The sequence below is a fragment of the Lasiosphaeria miniovina genome, assembly GCF_030549165.1.
Source record: "Lasiosphaeria miniovina strain SMH2392-1A chromosome Unknown B0T26scaffold_6, whole genome shotgun sequence".
NCBI classification, from domain to species: Eukaryota; Fungi; Ascomycota; class Sordariomycetes; order Sordariales; family Lasiosphaeriaceae; genus Lasiosphaeria; species Lasiosphaeria miniovina.
Window position 1 is genome coordinate 622,789 of NW_026848225.1, and position 21,911 is coordinate 644,699.

The following is a 21,911-nucleotide window of genomic DNA, read 5'->3' on the forward strand; positions in this document are numbered from 1 at the left end:
GGAGAGAGGGAAAAAGAAAATTGGACAATAGAGAGAATTGGCACGAAAGAAACACCAACAAGTACCCGTACCTTGTACTCAACGATACTCCGTCCCCGCTTAACAAATGAACAAGAGGAAATCCAGACACTATTCCTTTTTTTCCCTTGATCCACGAAGCTCACCCAGTGTGTTTGGAAATGCAGATTCGCTGCTCGCCCTTCAACCTACCAAGTCCTGCAGCTCCCGTGCCCTGGCTATGCTCCTCGTGGTGGGCCGCTGCGCCCTGCTTGACGATGTTCGTTTGGATACACCTGTGGGTTGAGACAACGCGCGGCGACCACCCCGTACCGATGGGCGGCCTCTCGTCGCCCTTTTGCCTGACTTTGCAGATTTTGCGGACTTGACAGAGCCTCCATTTCTGGATTTTGGAAGCGCCACTTGACTCGGGGTTGTCTGTTGTATCTGTGATATCTGCGGTATATGTGGTATGTGTGGTATGTGTGGTATCTCTGATATCTGTGACATCTGTGGTGTGTGTGGTGTCTGTGTATGAGGCTGCAAAGAGTCAGAAATTAATTGGGCAAATGTTCGTGTCCAATCCATGTGCGCCGCCAAGCCTGAGATTGTCCTTTCGCTTGCCAGACTCGCCGACGATGATCCCGCCAAGCTTGCCATTGTGACATCGGATTGCGAGGGTTGTAGCACAGGGGGAGTGGATTGTCGGGCAGTGAAGCTACCAAGGAGCTGAAAAGCCCTTGGGCGTTGTTGGCAAGCATAGATGCAAATTCAGGGTAGTGCTCGTGCAGGTTGCTCCGAAGTTTTTTAAGCCATTGCTCCAACGGCGGCCGCCCGTTTGGGGCTCTGAGTTCTGCCAAACACTCGCACCAAGTGAGAATATATCAAGCTTGGACGTTTCCTCCTCATTTCCCAGGACAACCTCAGGTGCCGCGTACCACGGCGTCCCGATCCCAGTCCTTGACGTGTCGACAACCTTCGCAATGCCAAAGTCAGTCAGAAAGAACTTTTCGCCTAGGATGCCTTTGTAAAGTATGTTCGCAGGGTTGATGTCTCGATGAATGGCAGGTGGGTCGTGCGAGTGGACATAATGAAGTGCGCCCAAGACCTGAAAGAGCATCCGCTTGGTCATTTCTTTCGTCGCTTGCAACCCTTCATGTTCCCATTGCGGTATCGAGGCATGGAGGCTGCCTTCGTAGATTGGCATAAAGATTTCAATCTCCTGGCTTTTGAAACCCTGGCATTGCAAATATGGCACAATATTCTCCTGAGACGGTGGATGGCCTGGTAAGTATGATAAGAAAAAAAAGAAAAAAGGGGGGGGAAGGCTCACATGTTTCAGTTGCCGAACTAAATTCACTTTCTTTTCAACTTTCTCCCTGAGACACAAACCGGGCTCGCCCGCAAAGACAAATGGCAGGCGAACAGCACTACAACGAGACAGAAGTCGGCCCAAGACGGACAAAAAGATGTGGACAAGCCGGAGGCTCGCGGGCAAGTTGCCCGAGTTCGGGATGCTCTAGCCCGATGTGAAGCGTGGCTACGGTACAAAGCTTCTCGCAACACGTTTTGGTGACTGTCGACTGTTGCAAGACTTGAGGAAAGATCAAGAGACATTCCAAGTCTAAAAACTCGGTCTGAAGAGTCTAAACAGACTTGAAGAGCTGTGAAGCTCTTTCGAAGACCTGACTCGTTCCACGTTTTCCGTTCCAAAACGTTACCCAGCCCAAACGGTTAAATGAGCCGGTCCGCGTGGTTTGAGATGTGACGTCTGAGGAGGCGCATGTTTGGCGCGATTGAACGGCTTTCAACAGCAACCAACCTAGAGGTCGCTGGCCACCAACAGCCGCATCTCCAAACCCAAACATTCTGCATCAAACACCGACATTAACAAAGTGGGGTCTGGCTATGCCCATGATCCCAGACACAAGAATTCCGCATCGCAATTCTCAACATGAATCCTTGATAGTGGGGGTTGGGTCTGCCATTCCCAAAAACCCGGGCGCATCCACTACACGGTGCGGAAGAACAAGGCGCCGCACGTTTCTGGCCGCACAACTCCTATTCAGAGTTTTGCAGCCTCAATCTTTCGCGTCTGCCAGTGGTATTCACCTTCGTCCAGTTCATCTCTTAGTTACCCGAACGACTCGTGATTCAAGGTATGTATCCCAAGTTGATCCAAGGCAAATTGCCCTATTTTCAAGACACTGACGGCGCAATTTTTTCTCCAGATGATTGAGCCATCTCTCAAGGCGGTTAGTGTTTTGATTCCATAGCTCTGTCGCACTGAAACCGAGAGCACTTCTCGACGCTGCCAGGAATCCATAACTGACACAACTATAGTTGGCATCCACCTTCAACTGCGACAAGCAAATATGGTGCGTTTTCCCCCATCCGAACTGTTTCTCACCAAATTTCCCCTCTTGGGCGTGGAAGAGTCTACAACATGCTCCCCACTACCCCGCGACTTTACCTTTCACGTCTTACCGATGTCTATCTGCTTGTCCAGAATGCTAATGGCCGTCATGCCTGCAGTCGCAAATGTCGGTATACCTCGCTTTGCTGGTCAACAGAGTTAGATATCTAATATGTCGGTATAGGTTACGCACGCCTGCCACCCCGTGCTACCAACTGCCGTAAGCGCAAGTGCGGCCACACCAACCAGCTTCGCCCCAAGAAGAAGTAGGCATCCCCGGTCATGGTGGTTTTACGTTATCCAGCCGCAGGAGACTGACTCACAATCGCAGGCTTAAATAGACGGATCACACGATATATGGGGCCGAAACCGTCATTCTCGTCGTCTAATTCTTGCATTCTTTGAGAAGGGGGAACAGACGACGGCGTAGTTGTTCAGCAAGTGGATTGGCCAAAGGGCCGCCGGGAAGAAAGCAGGCTCTCGCGAGTCTGCTTTACACTGGATATAATTTCTGTTTTGAGCATCAATATCAACGAATCGGTACCATGTGAGACTCTGTACCATGTGAGACTCTGTACCATGATGCCACATTGGAACGTGATGACTTGGATTGCGCGCGCCGTGTATGCGCGGGTGTTGGGCTTGTTGAATGTTTTTATATTCCATGGATGCGACAGGTCCCAAGAAAAGGAGAGCTGCAGAATCCGAGGTGCCGACGGAAGGGAACAATTTAACTGCATGGGGTTTAGCGCGCTGCACGAGACTCCCAGGGGTTATCCGCCCGCCTGGGTGCCTCGAATCTCCAATTCAGCCGCCTTTCGGGTTACAACGGCGGGCAAGCGAGGGGCCGAGACTCGCACCCCGAGAGAGGACAAAGGTTCGCGTTTCGAGCTATCTTGAAATGGGACACCTGGCCAGAACGTTGCCGTTATTTGGTACTGGGGAGGGGGTTGCATGCCATCGGGGTCGGCAAACACTGGTGTCAAACCCTCTCATAAAGGCTCTGATATTGACCACGGGCGTTTTAGATTTTGAGGTTTATTTAGGGCTCTGCTGGTATCCGGATCGGTTGCATACAGCCTTGCGCATGTTGGGTTAGGTTGGTTGCATGAGCCTCCGCGCTCTCACCCTCTCACAACTTGAGACACTGAGACGGAGCAGCGTGGGGGTGCTGGTGGCCCGTGCCGAAAGTCCACTAGTCATCAACCCGTAATCCATTGGAACGTTCGACTACGTATCCATACACTTTAGTACTGTAGCGCTTTGCCAATGCCATGTGCTGACTGCTGCGTGTTTCTGTTTCTGGGAAAAGGTGTCACCTTACAAAGAGCAGAGCGTTGATGCTGGCTTTTTGAAAGAACCTGACTTACTAAGAAGCAGCAACGACTCAGCTAAGACCGGCAATAGCTAACCTGCGCTATTCATCTGACGACTTTCCCCGTGCGGCGCATTTTCATCCTGACCCCGATTTTCATTCTCACCCCAACACCACACTGCACCCATACCCGAGATACCAAACCCGAAATAAGCTTTGATAAACGTTTCCGTGGCTTTGATTTTGATCGTCGGCCGCCTGCGTGCCACGGAGCCGGTTATCAGCAGATACCACAAATATAGCCTGTCTCGGAGGGTGAAGAGCCACTGAGACCGCCACACAGCACATCAATTGCTGCCATAGCGCCCCTTGGTTTCAGACCATTGTCCATACACATCACACACCAGACATCGCAGGCCGCGCCGGCGTCGTCGTTTTTTTGGTGGTGGTGGTGCAGATGGCCGTGGCGCACTTCAGCCGCCTTTAACAGTATCGAGCCACACGCATTGACGCGATCGCCAGTTGGGCCCTCGGCATCCAAGACTTCCTCGCGTAGTGAGCTATGCCTTGACGCCTGCCGGGCTCCCCTTGACACTTCCAGCCCGCCGCCGGTTATTCCTGTCGTCGGCCCAGCGAACGCACCAAGTCCAGGCCGCCCAACGCGTAACACACCCTCGCGTCGTGCAGCAGTAGCAGCACTGCACTCTCCGTCTCTGGCCCGCCCTCGTCGCGACTGACTACTGCAGCCGGACGTGGTGGTGTTGCCCAGCTTGATGGTCGCTCTGGGACCGCCGTCCCAGGTTACCCCCTCCCCCCTTTTCCGTCTCTCGCCCGTGGTCACTTGGATAGCACCCCACCCCATATAGTTCGCTCTGCTTCCATGCCAGCCTTCAAGTCATCGGATCCTTGGTCGTTCTTTACTCTGTTTGGGACCGTGCAGCACAGCACCCATGGCCCAACCATCCCGCTCCACGTCGTCGTCTGGCACGACGATTGGAGTCACGATGGGAGACGACGACCAAGACTGGGACTTGAAGGCGACAGCTGAAGTAGGCGAGCCGGAGATGGCGTCCGGCGCAACAGGGAAAGAGACGGCCGCGTCAGCCTCGAAAGAGCCGCACCATCTTAGCCCTGTTGACGACCTCAAGGCCCGCCTCTCCATGTGGGGTGAGTCTTCCAATGCCCGGCGCAATGGTGATGACGATGAGGAAGAAGATGAAGGATCAGAGTACGAACCTTTCTTAGATCCGAACATGCCAGAAGAGGACCAGCACCGCCTCCGCACTTTCAGTACCCGCGGGTCGACGAGCTTCGACGACGACGAGGCCGGCCTCAAGCAGGCCGAGGCCGAGGAGGAGGACTCGCCTTACCCCGAAGTCCGTGCCGCCGTCCGCAACTACGACGAAGAGATGCCCTGCAACACCATCCGCGCCTGGACCATCGGCCTGGCCCTGATCTTCCTCGGTGCCTCCATGAACACGCTGTTCTCGCTGCGGTCCCCCTCCATTGGGCTCGGCGCCCTCATCGCCCAGGTCATTGCGTGGCCCCTCGGCCACGGCTGGGCAAAGGTCATGCCCAACAAGCAGTTCACCACTTTTGGCATCCGCTGGAACCTGAACCCGGGGCCGTTTAATATCAAGGAGCACTCCATCATTGTAGTCATGGCCAGCGTCTCTTTCTCGGTCGCCTACGCCACCGACATCATTCTGGCCCAGGTGGTATTCTATAAGCAGGACTTTGGCATCCCCTTCCAGCTGCTGCTCACAATATCGACACAGTCTCTGGGCTACGGCATTGCGGGCATGATGAGGAAGTTTCTCGGTTAGTTTGGACGAATCAAGATTTAGTCTTGCGGCAACACTTGCTGACTTGTGCGCAGTGTACCCTGCTTCCATGATCTGGCCCGGTAATCTTGTGTCTGTGACGCTAATGAATGCAATGTACGAGAAAATTGACATCAAGGACCACGCCGTCATCGGCGGCTCCATGCCCCGGTACAGGTGGTTCGGCATCATCACCCTCTGCGCCTTCGTCTACTATTTCATCCCCGGCTTCCTCGCCCAGTTTCTGAGCTCGTTCGCGTTTCTGACGTGGCTCGCTCCGAACAACCCCGTGGTGAATCAGCTATTTGGCTACTCGACCGGCCTGTCTATGCTTCCCATTACGTTTGACTGGACCCAGATCTCGGGGTTCGTTGGATCTCCTCTGATCCCGCCGTGGTAAGTCTACATCTCTTGGCATGTTACTTCTGTAGCGAAGCAGCTGAAGTAGACTGCTAATGTGGTTATAGGCATGCAATTGCGAACACCATGATTGGCGTTGTCGTCTTTTTCATCTTTTTCTCCTCTGTACTTCACTATAGCGGGACCTGGTATGCTCAGTTCCTGCCAATGAGCGACTCCAGCACCTACGACAATACGGGAGGCAGATACAACGTGTCTCGGATCCTGACCCCCGAGTTCACGTTGAACGAAGAGGCTTACAAGAACTACTCGCCGCTGTTTCTCAGGTACGCCCTAGTTAACACACCCTATCTAGCTTTTTGGGTGTGTGTTGACAAAAGAGCAGCACGACGTTTGCCATGTCGTATGGACTGTCATTCGCCGCAATCACGTCGCTTATTGTCTACACGTACCTGCACCATGGACAGACCATCTGGCGGCAATACAAGAACAGCACCACTGAAAAGCCAGACATTCACATGAAGCTAATGAGGAAATACAAAGAGGCGCCAACGTGGTGGTACATGTCGCTTTTCACTGTCGTAAGTTGTAGTCTCGGGCTGTGGGCCGCGACATGATTTTCCCGAGACAGATCTAATGCTAACGCGGCATGCCAGATGCTCGGACTGGGTTTTGTCACCATCCTCGGGTGGCCTACCAACTTGTCCTGGTGGGCGTTCCTGCTGGCCGTCTTCATCTCGTTTTTCTTCTCGCTGCCGATCGGCATCATCCAGGCCGTCACGAATAACCAGATTGGCCTGAATGTCGTCACCGAGTTTGTGTACGGCTACATCCAGCCCGGCAGGCCGCTGGCGCTAATGATGTGAGTTGTGACCCATTTTTTGTGAGAAACTGTGCTAATGGTTGCTTAGCTTCAAAACATTTGGATATATCACCATGGCCCAGGCGTTGAACTTTGTTTCGGATCTCAAGTTTGGGCACTACATGAAGATTCCTCCACGGACCATGTTCATGTCACAGGTCGTCGCCACGACATTCTCGTGTTTCATCCAGATCATGGTCCTGAACTACGCCCTGAAGTCGATCCCCGAGGTCTGCACGCCGACGCAGGCGGAGCACTTTACCTGCCCCGGAGGACGCGTCTTTTTCTCTGGTAAGTGTCTGCAGACTTGGCTGAGAGATACACGATGGGGAAGCGGTGCTGACAATTTTGTAGCCTCTGTCATCTGGGGCCTCATTGGCCCGGCGCGCATGTTCTCGCCAGGCCAGATCTACTCGGGGCTGTTCTTCTTCTTCATCCTGGGGGCGATCGTGCCCGTCATCATCTACTTCGCGGCTAAGAAGTGGCCCAAGTCGCCCATCAAGTACCTGATGGCGCCGCTGATCTTTGGCGGCGCCGGGTCAATCCCGCCCGCCACGCCGCTCAACTACCTCTCGTGGGGCATCGTCGGCTACATCTTCCAGTACCACATCCGCAACCGCTACTTTGGCTGGTGGAGCCGGCTAAACTTTTTGACGTCGTCGGGCCTGGACCTGGGCCTGGCGCTCAGCACCCTGGTCATCTTCTTCGCGTTTACCCTCAACAACGTCCAGCCGCCCGCGTGGTGGGGCAACGACGTCGTCACCACCACCATGGACTACCAGGACACGGCCATCCAGACTCTGGTGGCTGAGGGCCAGACGTTTGGGCCGACGTCGTGGTAGGTTTGGGGGGTTTGCTCTGTGAAGATGAAGAAACATTGTATGATAAAGAGATGAGGATGTGTAAATGTGTATGAAGTAATGAAGATGTTGTACAGAGGATAGTTTCCGAAAGTCTTGCGATGGCATCTTGGAATCTCTTAGGCTGGTTCTTCCTTGGCGTTGAGGAGTAAGTAGGTGGGCAGGATAACGGAGTAGTCTGAAGAGTTCAAAAAGATACAATTAAGACACCGGAATTTAATACTCGATCGCCGTAAAGTGGGCTCAATTCCCAGTGTATCTCGCACGCGGGGGAGCCTTCGGTGGGCTCCTGGCGCCGCCCTACTACTAGGTAACTAGCCTATAAAATGAATAAACTATCTGTGATTGAATAAGAAATAAATGTGTTGCAAGAGCAAAAAAAAGAAATAAAAAGAAATCGTATCTCTCCCGCCGGGAATTGAACCCGGGTCCCGAGCGGGGTCTTCGCCATGTGAAGGTGACAAGCTCATATACTGACCACTATACTACGGAAGATGTGCAAGTGCTGGAACACTTGTGTAGGGTTAGGGTTCGACGTAGGATAGGCTCTTGTTTTCGATTATACAGAGAATGACGGAGCGGAGTGAGCAAGCGTTCTGGCACCAACATATCTCAGTACGTTCGTTCTATTGTAGTTGTTTCGCAGGGGCTACCTATCTTATTCTCTCACTCTTATCGTATTGTACTGCATCATATTATCTAGATAAGTAGGTGCCTGCGGTAGATATATAGATGTTACGATCTTTTTTCCTTTATTTTTTCTTTATTTTTTTTATTTTTTTTATTTTTTTCTTCTTTTAATTCCCGTGCGTCGGACTGTACTAGACTCGGGAATTTTGCGCACCAGGCACACACACACATGCCAACATGTAATGCAAATGCAAACGCACGCCAATGTTGCATTTATACGGGCTATTACGACGATTACGTCTGTACGTGTACGATATTCTCCTTCGGCTGCTAACATTAGCTGCTGCTGCTGGCTCGGCTTGGCCCTTTTCTTTCCTTTCTTTCTCTCTGACACTCTTTCTAACGGAGGTCATTTTACGTGTCAGTCTTTAGTTTTCCAATTCGCAAGTGTAAGTGCAGACAGAAAAGAGGCAGTAATCTGATCTAGGGAGGTAGCAGTTAAGGTAGATAGATAATCACATATCACTTTTTAATTTATGTTTTGTCGAGCCTCGAGAGTCTGGACCGTCGGGACAGCGAAAGGGGTCTTGACCGCTGGTTTCCCAATACTCTCTCAAGTTTCAACCTGGGCTGTCAATTGATTAATATATCGAGAAGAGCAAATGCGCGTCTGCTTGTGTATTATTATCTTAATCCGTGACCCGTAGGCATATGCGCCTGTGCTGCCCATACAGCGCGATACATACATCATGTCTCGGGTTTGCTCTCTTGCCTTTTGGCGGTACTCTGGCTGAAGCGGGGTGGTGGTGGTTTAGCTAAGGAAGGTAACGTGGACCAAGACATCCCAGCAGTCGGTGCTCCGAAGACGGCGACTGACTTAATGCTGCTGCTGCTTGCTTGCTTATTGGCGACGAGGCGCGACATGATACGAATGAGACAGCACAGTCCAACACGACACGAGGACGCCTTGCTAGAACGGGCAGGTGAATGGATGGATGAGCGGACGACAAAGTCCAGGCAATTGGAATTGGTTATTGCACAGTGTGCGCACATGGTTTCTAGCAGTTTACGTAGTTGGTAATCTGGAGTTTGGAGTTGCATCTGGGCTGCCTTTTATTCTCTATAGGGAATGACTCCTCAAATAAAGATGACGATGACGACTGGACTGAGTACCAAAGCAGAGGAGGACCCAAATCACAATTACAAAAAAATAGCGAAAGAGAGAGGCTCGACCAAGAATTACATCCATAGTGAAAACAAAGGCACGAATAAAGTGCCATACCTCTGCGCTCCTCCGGCCTCGGTGCTCTGGTGCTGTAGTCTAGTCCGTCTCATCTAGTCTAGCAAAGAAGTCCCGGCTTTTTCCACATGTCCCCCCCATCGAACAAATAACAATGTGACTACGGAAAATATATATACGCACATCATCAGAACAGTAACTTACCCAGGTAGGGTACCAACCCCAAGCCCAATAATCCTTCCAGAAGGAATCCAGAAGGAACCGCCGCCGATCTAGCACGCATTACTGTCTGGGCGCTTACGTACCTAAGGTACTTGGGCAATTCTTCTTGGTATTTTAATCCAATCCCTGTTTGTTTGTTAGTGCGGAACTGCCGAGGTACCTTTTTTGCTTTTACTTTTTACCTCAACAACAGCGCATCGAATCTTTATCGAATAAAACCTTTTATTTAACTATTTTCTATTCATCTATTTATAATCCATCCTTTCCTCTATGCTACTAGCTTTTCTAGCCGTAAAATGGGAGATTCTTATGTTTTAGAGACTTGACCCCTACTCTAGTTCCGCGCTAACAAACAAACAAACAAATAAGGATTGGATTGTATTTTTCGTGATGTTGTACTCCGTAGGTAAGGTATTTTAAATACCTTCAAAGGTGGGGTTACGTCTTAATCTTTTGACAACCTAGCGAGCGAATCTTCCTCGGCGCCCTTTGCAAGACATCTCTTAGAGTAGGTACTTATCTTGATTTTCAGGCATGAATACATGTTATGTGTGTGTGTGTGTGTGTGTGTGTGTGTGTGCGAGTTCATGCTGATGAATGGTTCGCAGTGAAATTACCACACCTGTATCTGTTACTTAATCAGTTACTAATGGTGTGCAACCCCCCAAATCCAAAGGAAAGAAACTAATCCATTCGTACGTACGTATTGGCTGTAATGAATCACCTGCATGAGCCGATACTCACTTGACTTATTCAGATTTCCGTTTTCCTTGGCTGGCTGTCCCCCCCTCGGTCAACTCGACTCGACACCGCAAGTTCGTCCGTTCAAAGAACAAAAAGATCCCTCCCCACCCGTTACACACACATACACACATTTGTCTCTCGCACGCACGGATCTTCAACCGTCTACTAACTATTTCAGCCCAGGCTTCTCTTCTCCCAGTCAATCAATTACTGAGCAAAACGAACAGACGGACAGACAGGCTTTCCCAGTACGTACTGCGTATCCCGAGGTGCCCGAAGTTCTATCCCAAAAGAGGGAAGAAAGGCCATGGATGGCGTCCCCATCTGTGGCAACCATTCAACGAACGAACACAGATCCGAGTGTCCATCACTGGCGGGTGCGTCAAGCGAAACTCGAGGACTGCAAACTAATCACATACATATACACGTATACAGTATTGTTTGCTGCCGCGAGTTAGTCTATACTACGAAACATTATCTCCGAATTAAATTAATTCTATATATTGCCGTGCATCGTGCATCCAGTCATGGCAGGCCAGTTTTAGTTTTTGTTTGCATCTTGCCCTTTTCCCCCCCAAAAGTCCGTCGTCGGCCACCATTACGTAGTACGTATCTCCTTCAATCTTTAGTCTCTTGTTTTTTTTTGACTCTCGAGGTCATCCCATCCTCGTGCTGCCTGCCCTAGTGCTGAGCCTCTTTGTCACGCCCTCACTCAGCACCCCCACCCGTCTCTCTCATCCCAAGCCGCACAGCCCTCACAGCCCTCACCACACCAAACCCGAGAAAAAAGATGCCATGAGGCAGGCACCTTGACCGATCGGCCGGTGAACGATCCTCCCGCCTTGCAGGGCAACGGGCCAATGGCCGCTCAGGGATTCCACGCTCTGCAGGTCGACGGGGCGGTCAGGAACCGGCGGCCTGTCCGGCTTACTGCATTCATCCAAGCACCCATCCATTACTTCATCTTTGCCATGTTTTCCATGTTTTCCATGCCTCTCCCTCACAACACCCCCTCCTTCTAGCCTAGTGTTGCAAGTAGGTCCCACCTGCCTCCGACAGACGGTCAGAAAAACGGACAGATATGTCAAAGAGACAGGGCAGACTGACGCAAGCCCGGCCATGCGGTGCAGCACTGGTAGGTGCCTGCCTGCGCTGCGTGCCTGCAGTATCTTCCCACGGGACTTGGGTTTCAGCCGTGGCACTAAAAGAAGAGTCCATTCGACTCGCTCCCACTTGGCACCTAGGTTGAGCCAAGTTGCCAATGCCAAACCTCCCTTGCCTTCTCGGTATCCGGGGACCGGCACGCTCGCGCTGTCTTTCGCTGCCCATGTCCTTGTCCCCGGGATCGGCGAGAGGAATTGATTCACTGGCTGCTGGCAATCATGGTCTGTGTCACCACCGCTATTGCCATGCATGCTCCCTGTCCGTCCGTCAATCATCGTTGTCGTTATTATCACTAGCATCGCTCATATCTCTGTCCACCCGTGGTTGGCTTCTTGTCTCGTTGAGCAGGTACTATGGTGCGATGTGGTGCGATGTCGTTGGCCCTTGCGTCACGCTCGACATCGGACGGTAGTTTTGGGACGTAAGCCCTAAGCCCGAGCCTCCCTTCCCAGCGGGCGATCAAGGTGGGTGGGTTGGGTAGTACGCCCGCCATCAAAATCTCGACTCACACCGACCCGGCTTTTTGTCCGTTGGCTATACCTGTTGCTTTCCCGCTTGTCTTACCTCTTTAGTCACACATACGCGTACAGCGCACATAGGCTCACGTAGGCTGCTCCTGAAGCAGCTACGCGGCGTCGTGCAGGCAGTGCCGAGGAGCGGTGTTGCTAGCAGTACTAGCACCCATCCTGCCGCCGTATTGTTGGTTACACACACCTTTTCTTAAGCCCCTTTATCTGTTGCCCACCGCCGCAAGTAGGCGAAGTGACTGGCCCGTATCAGCGTCGAGATTCGACAGCAAGCGCTCGGCTGCTCGGACTTTTTATTGTTTCTCGTCTTTCAGGCTGACTGTGCGTTTGGTGTTGGCTCTGGCCTGAGCGTGAGCTCATGGCTGCAAGGCATGACTAGCATCCAAAGTTGTTGCACTGGTGTTGTGAGACGACCGTGATAGGTTGCTGCTGAGTGAGTCGATCCAGGGTGGGGACGTTTGTCCTGCGGTTTCTCCTGCTGCAATGCCAGCCAAGCCTCGATATCACTTCGGACGAACCACCGGCTCCTCGAGAGCGCGTGCTTCGTCTCATCTCTTGCGAGTTGCATATATGATAAGCCCTGCTGCCCCTCGCTTTTTCTTGTGCAATCGTTCCACCCTCACCACGCACTGCCTTCTCTTTCTCTCGCTCTTCCTCCGCACTTGAGAAGACCTAGGTCACTAGCCTTTATCAATTCTCTCTGTAGCATATGTATTGGTCAACTTCTGGCCTCCATCCTCAAGATGCACCAAATGCCACACAGCATGTCTTTTGCATCGGCCATGGACCCCAGCTCCAAGGGCCGACCGCAGACGCCCCAGTATGATCCTACCATCACTGACAAGGTCATCGCCGCCACTGGGCCCAATGCGCACCCACGCCTCGCACAAGTGATGCCGAGTCTGGTTCGCCATCTACACGACTTCGCGCGCGAAGTAAACCTCACTGTCGCAGAATGGACGGCCGCGGTAGACATGGTGAGCTTCGTCGTCTTGGTTCTCGCCTCTGGTGTCACTTCGAGATGTGCACAACCCGAGGACAGCTGCTGAGTACTTCTCGTCTTTGAATGTAGATCAACGAGTGTGGCAAGATGTCGGATGATCGCCGAAACGAGACCCAACTTCTCTGCGACATCATCGGACTTGAAAGCCTCGTGGATGAGATCACCTCCAAGATGCTGGCAACGTCAATGTCGGAGACCCCTTCTGCCATTCTGGGCCCCTTCTACCGTCAAGACGCTCCATTGCTGTCCAACGGCGATTCCATAGTCAACCTCAGCCCGTCCGTCTCGTGGTACGAGCAGGCTATCGCCGACTCGGCCTTCCTAACCGGCCGCGTCGTTTCGGGCCGCTCCGGTATGCCCATCAAGGGAGCAGTGGTAGACGTTTGGCATACGGCGCCAAACGGACTCTACGAGCAGCAGGACGAGAGCCAGCCCGACATGAATATGCGTGGGCGCTTCGCCACAGATGCCGACGGCCGTTACTCACTCTACGCATTGCGCCCAGTCGCATACCCAATCCCAGACGACGGCCCCGCCGGCCGGCTCCTGGCCATGCTGGACCGCCATCCCTACCGCCCTGGCCATATTCACTTTATCGTGTCTGCTTCTGGGTTTCGGACTTTGACGACGCAGGTGTTTGATGACCGGGACGAGTACATCACAAACGACTCTGTGTTTGCCGTCAAGGACGAGTTGGTGGTCAAGTTCAAGCCTCGTGACGGAGATTCCAAGGCGCTATGGACACTTGAATACGACTTTGTGCTCGGCTCGCAGGAGATCTGAGAAGGGCCTAGATTTCGAGGACGGCAGTTTGCGAGAAGAGTAGGGGGTATCCAAAAGTTTATGCTCGGCGTTATTGGCGTTCTCAGACTACAGGTAGCGGACACGACCGGAACCTATGCAGTAGCCTCGGGCCGCCGGTTCAACCCAAGTCCAGGTATACAGTCTCCCAAAAGGATCTCATATTTTCGTAGACCACTATAGACCGTCGTCTTCCTGCGTGTACGCATCTCTGGTCTCCGTTTTGACTTCGTGCAGTCTTAACCAAAATGAAACCCGGAAGGTAAGAATACCGGGCAAACTATCTGCGAGCATCCGATGGAATACCACCGTGCACCAATGGCTGCCGTAGTGACATGATCCGTCCACGCTCCGCAGATGGAGAGCTCCAAGGAAATGTTCATGACCTGCCGAAGATTTCAGGGTTCCCTCCAGGATGGGGAATGACATGGTGTTGCTAGATATATCGTCTGGTTCTGGTCTTTCTGCAGAGTACATAACGACCACGACGATGAATTGGCATCTCTCAGTGTTGCGCCGGCAATGAGATGCATGGGTTTTCGTCCCAAAGGTTGGGTTTTCTTACGCTTTGCCCGCCGTGTCAGATCAACTGTCCAATCCAGAATGGTCTCCGCTTTTGCTGTCGAGGTTCAATGGCCTCGTGAGAGGGCCGAAACGGGTGACGACGTCACTCCAGAATCTCAAAAGCTATTCCATAGGCCCTTGGATAAGGTGATATCTCTCATCCAAAGTTGGAAGAATGAAACAGTGGTATATTGGCACCGATGCCAGATCGTGGGGATATCCGGGACTCTGGTGATAGTGGGTGTGCAGCATATGGATCACTTGTGCTTCCAAGAATGGAGGCCGGGAAGTGGGGGGCAGGATTCGACGGACCAGCAAGTACGGCAGACACGGGTGCGACGTGCCCTATGTAGTTCTCCCACAAGACCCCAAATTCAAACTCAATGTCTCCATTGAGATCAGAGTTGTCAATCACCGGATGAGATGAGACGCTTGGGCGCACGTTGACCAGAGGAGGTAGTGAGTGAGGTGTCACATGGGGTGGTGACATGCCATTCATCCGTGTGTCTCGAACAGAGGCCGAAGGGTGCGGAATGAGAAGCTCGGAAACTGGCAGCCGCGGACCGGTCGGGGAAGACATCGAGGATTGACGAGAGGTTTTCACCATTACGGAGGAGCGATCGTGGGGACTTGAGACTATTGGTATAGAATTGGTATGCGCATGGCGCAGCTCAGGACTCGGCGCCTGGCTGTAGAGGTTGCTGAGATCCTCCGAGAGAGGTGGCGCTTCATATGTGTTATTCCTGGTCCACTTGGAGACGACTATCGAGAATCTGTGCATGATCTCAAGAACCCGCTGGGCTTGTGGGTCGCTTTCTGCACAGTATTCCATGAGGGCGATCGCGTCAGAGGCCGTCTTCTCGTACGCATCGGTGTAGTACAGTGATGCGAACTGATTCATGAAGACGATGAGACTCGCCACGAAAAGAAAGTATCTGGTCGAGGTTAGAAAAACGCGAGTTAGATATATCCGGGGAATGGATGGGGACGGGTGAGAAATTAGTCCCTGAAATGTTAAAAGAAGGCTTACATGACAAAGGGGTTCCTTTGCGGAAGGTATCTGGCATCTCTAGCTCGCTGAACTAGTTGGACCGTTTGATAGGAGGCAATGACGCAAGCCTCCGAGTACTTGGCGATGGGCGAGTCAAGGGTTGGGATTGCTTTCGTAAGGCCGGAACGCTGCTCTGTGAGCTTCCAATTGTGCATCACAAAGAGCTGCCGGGTGAGCAGGATCAACGAGTGCAGAGATAGAAGATTGACGTGGAGGGTCGCGATACCCTGCGCCGGATCCATTGGGACGCTATGCAGTCTTCGACCTTGCAAATTCGCGCGCGGGCCTCGTTCCCAGTCCTTGGACATGTCTGCAATGTCTTGAACCACCGAAGTTGATATCTTCCTCTGAGAAAATACCCTTAATGTGATGCCAATGACATGACAGGCGCGGACGCAAGCGTTCAAGCTCTGGGCGTGGACAACATCAGTGGGCTTGCCCGTCAGAGTCATGTTTCCCACATCGTTTGCTGGCATTATTTCGCATGAGCAGTCGTCCTCAGATATGGCCGTCGGTCTCCCAAGGGTGGCGGCTAGAAAGCGGTCGAGAATGAACAAAGTCTTCCACATATTCCGTCTGATTTTCATCTCCGCTGGCGTGAAGATGAACGCGTTCATGGTTTCTTCTCTGTGCAGCCCCAAGGCATAAGCCGATCGAACTGCCATGCCTAAAGAATCGACCAGTTAGCAAGGGCCGTAAGCTTTCGTATTAGTAGACTCACCGAGGTATGCGTAGGCCGTATTCCGTTTTGAAACAGCCAGCATGTAGACAGTCATCAATGACAATGCCTGGATAGACCAGAAATCGGCGTCCTCGAAGCCGGCGCCAGGGTCGCTCATGGACCTAGCACTTCGAAAGAAGAGCTCGGCTCTATCTAGCTTCGAAGCTAGCTGCTTCTGTATTACTATCTCCTCTCTGCTTCCTGGGATGGGCGTAGCAAAAAGCAGACCGAGGGCCAGAACGAGGTATAGATGGCACAAGAAGTAGTTGGTGGCAAATAGCTGGTCTTTGTAGCATGCGTTGACCGAGTTGATAAATGTCGTCTTGTCAAAGACCTCCATGAGACCACACGTCTAAGGAGCGTGTCAGCGACCGCTACATCCAAGCTAGGAGCACGGGAAGGAGCGTTCTTACATTGGTAAAGTACGACTCGACAAGAATGTCAGTCGTTTCCTTGTCTGGAAGGAAACTTGGTATCCTGGTGTTTTCGGGGAACTTGATGATGTTCTCCATGATGCTAAATCTCTTCGGGTCTTCAATGAAGGGGGCTGCTATCTCGGCCCCGGCAGTATTTTCAACAATGATGCGGATAAGTTGCAGAATAGATAGGGTGGAGGCATCTCCAATATAGACTATGATTGGAGGTTAGACAAGGCCCGGTATTTTCACGAGGAATAATAGCATCAAAATCACATACGAAGCCGGCCTGTCTGGTCTTGCAACATTCTGGTCTCTGTGTAGATGGTGGTTTCTTCGCTCTGTCCGTTGGCGTTACTGCGAACTGGGGCGGCTGTAGAAGTCGAGGTTGACGTCTTCCGAGCATGCTCATGGGCAGACGTAGGCTGCGGTGCTGACACAGGTACTAGCGCTGTTACCGCCACTATCGGCGTTGATGTCGCGGAATCGCCTTCGTTTGACTGACAGTTGGGCTCATCCTCGTCCCAGGATTGGGACTGGCCGTTCCCGGCTTGATATGTTGGAGAGGACTCGGACCCATCCAGGGCCGCGTTGATGGAAGGTGGGGATGCCTCGATGTGTCGCCTCTTGGTAGGCGAGCCGCCAGATTCACCGAGGCCATAGTCGGCATTGTTGGAGGTGTAGGAGCACGTCAGCTTCCTCCGGATACAAGTGTGGCATGGTTTCAAGCCATTACACTGGGAGCAGCGAGTATCAGCGAGACTGTAACTCATGATGAGCCGCCACGTCTTGGCTGGCTCGGGAAGTGCCTAGAACGGAGTGTGGTACGAGTTCGGGAAATGTGTAAAGTGAAGGAAGCCTAGCCATCCTTTTCCCCGGAACTGGTCCGCAAGAACGCATACAACGGGCAGGCCCGGAACCCGAAATACGTGGTGAATGAGGGTGCTCCAGATATGAACGCGGTGATCCACACTTGTAACACTCTTCAACGCCATCAACCCTCCTAGACCTTGTGCTTCGTGACAAGCGAGCACGACACCAGACTCGGGTTCTTCTGCTCGCGCGGCATATTTGGGGGAGAGTGAAACAACAAGAGCAGCAAGAGTAGCAGCGACAATAAAGATGCGAGACAAAAAAAATGATAACGGATAAATTATGATGACCGGAACACACACAAACTCACACCGCTCGGGAAGGCTCGGGAAGAATAGGACTAGTTACGGAACAAGAAATACAAACAGACAGCCGTGGGGCCAAAACAATAGCTAAGAGGCTCGCCGGACTTAAGCCTATGGAGAGCACGAGACGACGGCGTGGCGAGGTTGGCGAAACAAAGAAGACAAGAGGACTAAGGGGAAGTTTATAGACTAACCTTCTGTTTTCGACGCTTGCAAGAGTCACAAGCCTGGGCAGTGCGCTGACGTTTGTCGTCGGGGACCTTTGGTCGCGTCATGATGGGGAGGGGCATATGGAGAGAGCACGCGCAGGCGCCCCGCCATCGGGTAGCAAGCTCGCGCTGCCTCCTGACACAAGCAGCAGGAGGAGCAGCAGCGGCTGGAGCAGCAGCGGCAGGTGCAACGCGCAACGAGCTGGAGGCGAGGATGACGAGTCTTAGTGCTAGGTATCGGAAGAGACGCCGCCCGGGGGCCTGGGCGGAGCGGATGCTGCACGAAACACGTCGGCAGCTGGGCCGGGACAATGGAGCGGACTGTCGGAAGACGTAGGGGGAGGGTAGTGATGTATCCGCAAGCCGCACACGCCCGGCTTCCGCAGGGTTTCTGGGGAAGCTAGCGCCGCAGCGGGCAGTCGTCTGTGGCACGATCCGCTGCGCCGCGCCCGTGTCCGGATCGTCACCTCTCGTCACCTCGTCTCAGTCTCTCAGCTGCTGGGAGGCGTCTTCTGGTGGAGCAGCGCCTGGGGGGTGGAGCGACAGTGCTGGCGAGGAACCTAAGAGTTAAGCTATGCGAACGGGCAACGGTATCGGCATGACCGCCTGCACAAGGGTGCGGGGCATGGTGCAGCGACGCGAGGGACCGACGGCGACGCGAAACTCGAGATAGATTCACGATCCGTAAATAATGATATCACAGCCGGCAGTCAGCAAGCGGTTTGGCGGCGGCGGTGTTGCCCGTCAGCAGCAGCAGAAACAACAGCAGCAGCAGCAGCAGCGGCAGCAGCAGCAAGCAGCGAGGCAAGCAGGATGAGGGAAGTGGAAGCTCCGTCGTGGGGATGGGAGGACAGGGCTATCGGATATGGGGCTGGGGGCGCGTTAGGGCCTTGGGGAGGGCGAGAGCCTCTAATAGACCCCTGCCCGCCCGCGTTGACATGTTGGCACTTTGGATAAAAATCGGCAGCCCGTGTGGTGGGATGGGGGATGCGCTCTTTGCGCCCAAATCTACCCAAGATCTGCCTCGACGCACGCTAGCCAGTGACTGGCCGTGGACACGGTGGTTTGCAGAAGGTCTCAGCACCGGGCACACGTGGCGCAAGTACCCGGATAACGCCATGCAAGCATCAGGGCTGCATGTCGTCGCAATGGGGGCAAACTGCCAGGATCGAACGACGCTGCCCGCTGCTGGTGGTGCTAGTGGTGCTGCTTGCTGCTTGCTCCTCCCGCCCGCTGGCCGCTGCAGGAGCGGGCGACTTGTCTTGGACCTCGGCGACCAACCTCTCGATAACGTCTAATGAGGTCTGGCCACACGCTTCCCCCGCACGCTCTCGCTGGTTCACCACTCGCAAAAGGGCCACGCTGCCTCGCTTGCCGCGTCTGCCTTGGACAGACATGATGCCAAGAGCAATAAGTGAGGTGAGTGTGATAGAGGAGCATCGAGGGAGCTATGGCGCGCCCATAGCGCTCTCGCCAGCATGAGCATGCCGAGCTCCCCCGCAAAAGGGTGTGAAGCTGCAAAGCTGCAAAGCTTCTGCCCTCGCACGCCATCCCTACATCCTCCGGATCCCCTCCACACTCGACGGCCACGCCCGCGATGGCTGTCGCTGCATGCTCGCCATACGAATGGGACTCCATACCGGTATCGCTTTAGGCTGGGATTTTCAATTGGAAGCTGGGGTCGACACTCCACATGGATGCTGCGGCCTCGCCTTGCGGAATATTTTCTCTCTCTCTCTCTCTCTTGCAGTCTCGCTGCCAATCTGCGAGCAAAATATGTAAGGCCGCTTGCAGGACGCACGAGCGCCGCGGGTTGCGAGTTTTGGAACGCCGACCCCCTTGTCGTCATCTCCGGCGTACCATCAGACGCCCGTCGCTCACCTGAGGTGGTACGGAATAGGGAATTAGTAATAAGACCTGCTGGAGGACATCTTTCAACGGCAAGTGGTGACCTCAGCTCCGGTGTGCAAACAAAAACTAAAACAATCATAGCGAGTTACACCTCGACCTGAGACCGAGGGTCGCCCATGTTTCCGTGCTCGACAAACACAGCGGAAGACGCCTCGAAGCAACTGGAACAGCGGGAGTTTGTTGCCAGAATACAGGTGTCTCTCCATCGGATAATGCACCTAACCCCGCTTTTTCAGTGGTACCTTCCAGTTGAGGTAGATACAGCCCGGGCAGGCAGGCGCGTCTACCTGGTACCTTTGGTACGTCCGCTCTACCACATCTCCGACCATGAGCAGCGGTTCAGCTCCAGGCTCCCCAGGTTCCCCAGGCCGCTTTGGGACAGAGACCACAAGTGCAGCCCGCTCTGGACGCTAGCGACCTGCAAAGGCGGAAAGAGCTGCAAGCACTCCTTCGGGGTGGGGGCCACCACTTCAGAGTCTTGGACCACTCACTGCCCGCCCGGGAAGTGGGCAGGCGCGATGGGACCTCAACTCAGTAATCTACGAACACTGCAAGTACGTAGTAGTAGTATAGTTGCAGTTGCAGTTGCCTTTGCCTCGCCCACGCTCCTGCCGTCTTGTCGAGAATCAAGCTCAGCCGCCGTAAGAAGTGTAAAGTGTAATTGCCTTATGGAGGTGTCCAAGTCTATAACCTAAGGTAGGTACGGCTATGTAAAGCTTCGGACCTTCCCCTCCACATGGAACGGCCAGCTGGGAATTTCCTGGGACAACCCACCCGTAACTTGCCCAATTCGAGAAAAAGAAAAACCTGGAACCCGAACAAGAAAAGGAGACGTCGTCCTCGTCTCGCCCATCCGCCATGACGATGCAAGAGACGCAAAGCGACCCGGCCAGCAGTTTGCCTCTATCATGCAGTTGTGATGCAGTTGTAATGCAGTTGGGTGCTCGGCATTCCACGGCGGTAATCAAGGCAAGGCAAGATAAATCTCCCACGCGGCCGGCCCCTTCTTCAGAGCTACTGAAAAGTAGAACCGAGACGATGCAAATCGTTGCCGTCATGGGGCGAAAAAGGAAAGAAACCCCCCGAAAGGGTGTTGTCGAGATGACCGGGTTAATCCTGCAAAGGTAAAAAAGCTTAGTGGCGGCGGCGACGCGTGCGTGCGCGCGGTACGCCGTGTTTTTCTGTCTTCGGGTAGCGCTCAACAGGTTCATCACATTGCGGTCAGTTTCCAACGTAGAAGCCGGCGAAACAAGAAACCCGAGCGAGGTTCCAATTGTAGGTGACACAAGTCGGGGTCGCGAGACCATACGGGGAAGAGGCGAACCAGCTGACTTATTATTATACTCTTAAAGCGCCAGAAGCTAACGCCACAAGCACAAGCACCGCAGCCCACACACGCAGCCGCAGCAACAAGCAACCCAGCGGGGGACGCATGGAGGCGGGGAGGGAGTGCGGAGATGCGGAGTGCGGAGACAACCTGGAGTGTGTGGAGGGGCCCTTGCCGTCCCCGTCCCTTCTGTATGTACGGAGTATGTACGGAGTGCACGCACCACTTGAACGCAAGCATGGAGGACCCGGGGAGAACCACAAACTCCCGTCTCTCAATGGCCAGCATGCGAGTTCAATCTGGGGCTGTCTGGGTGGTCCAGTCCAGCCCAGCCCCCGCGTCTTGCCAACCTTGCTGCAGATGCTATCTCAGTACGGAGTACATACATATGGAGTCGGCAGTGCGGCTGGGCTGTCAACCCACTCAACAGCGAGAACCTAGAGCAACTGATCACGAAATTGGTCTCAGTCTCCTGGCGGGAGCTCTGAGGTGGATGCCAAGAGCTTGCCTTGGTATGCCGTGGACTAGTGGACAAGGCAACGGATTGGTGGGTCAATCCGGAACTGCATG

The 21,911-nt window shown here is 53.5% G+C and overlaps 5 protein-coding genes and 1 non-coding gene across 6 annotated transcripts; 2 read left to right on the top strand and 4 right to left on the bottom strand.

Moving 5' to 3' along the window:
• Window positions 1-4,732: 4,732 nt before the first annotated feature.
• Window positions 4,733-7,615, top strand: B0T26DRAFT_742709 (OPT family small oligopeptide transporter; the record flags this gene model as incomplete). Its single annotated transcript, XM_060444156.1, has 7 exons — window positions 4,733-5,549; window positions 5,608-5,947; window positions 6,019-6,237; window positions 6,297-6,492; window positions 6,568-6,773; window positions 6,823-7,064; window positions 7,128-7,615. 7 exons carry the CDS (start codon window positions 4,733-4,735, stop codon window positions 7,613-7,615), a joined length of 2,508 nt encoding a protein of 835 aa, XP_060292444.1.
• Window positions 7,616-8,036: 421 nt separating this feature from the next.
• B0T26DRAFT_t216 lies at window positions 8,037-8,128 on the bottom strand. The gene has a single exon. It is a non-coding gene; the product is annotated as a tRNA-Asp (tRNA).
• Window positions 8,129-11,096: 2,968 nt separating this feature from the next.
• Window positions 11,097-12,234, bottom strand: B0T26DRAFT_395802 (uncharacterized protein). The gene has a single exon (XM_060434782.1). The coding sequence runs from the start codon at window positions 11,930-11,932 to the stop codon at window positions 11,234-11,236; it is 699 nt and encodes a 232-aa protein (XP_060292445.1). The 5' UTR covers window positions 11,933-12,234; the 3' UTR covers window positions 11,097-11,233.
• Window positions 12,235-12,942: 708 nt separating this feature from the next.
• Window positions 12,943-13,946, top strand: B0T26DRAFT_652434 (Intradiol ring-cleavage dioxygenase; the record flags this gene model as incomplete). The annotated part of the gene is made up of 2 exons (XM_060438366.1): window positions 12,943-13,137; window positions 13,233-13,946. 2 exons carry the CDS (start codon window positions 12,943-12,945, stop codon window positions 13,944-13,946), a joined length of 909 nt encoding a protein of 302 aa, XP_060292446.1.
• Window positions 13,947-14,685: 739 nt separating this feature from the next.
• On the bottom strand, window positions 14,686-17,489 carry B0T26DRAFT_653152 (fungal-specific transcription factor domain-containing protein; the record flags this gene model as incomplete). Its single annotated transcript, XM_060438427.1, has 5 exons — window positions 14,686-15,463; window positions 15,559-16,246; window positions 16,301-16,652; window positions 16,714-16,931; window positions 16,997-17,489. The coding sequence occupies 5 exons, from the start codon at window positions 17,487-17,489 to the stop codon at window positions 14,686-14,688; spliced, it is 2,529 nt and encodes an 842-aa protein (XP_060292447.1).
• Window positions 17,490-19,345: 1,856 nt separating this feature from the next.
• Window positions 19,346-20,615, bottom strand: B0T26DRAFT_720572 (uncharacterized protein). Its single transcript, XM_060442493.1, has 2 exons — window positions 20,096-20,615; window positions 19,346-20,043 (listed from the first exon to the last, which is right to left on the bottom strand). Exons 1-2 carry the CDS (start codon window positions 20,218-20,220, stop codon window positions 19,443-19,445), a joined length of 726 nt encoding a protein of 241 aa, XP_060292448.1. The 5' UTR covers window positions 20,221-20,615; the 3' UTR covers window positions 19,346-19,442.
• Between the last annotated feature and the right edge of the window lie 1,296 nt (window positions 20,616-21,911).

Excerpts from the sequence above, each read along its gene's own strand:
- B0T26DRAFT_395802 (XM_060434782.1), bottom strand. The coding sequence starts at position 11,932 with ATGCTAGTGATAATAACGACAACGATGATTGACGGACGGACAGGGAGC.
- B0T26DRAFT_720572 (XM_060442493.1), bottom strand. The coding sequence starts at position 20,220 with ATGGAGAGACACCTGTATTCTGGCAACAAACTCCCGCTGTTCCAGTTG. Across the intron at positions 20,044-20,095 it reads TCAGGTCGAGGTGTAACTCG|CGTTGAAAGATGTCCTCCAG; the intron begins CTATGATTGTTT and ends GTCACCACTTGC.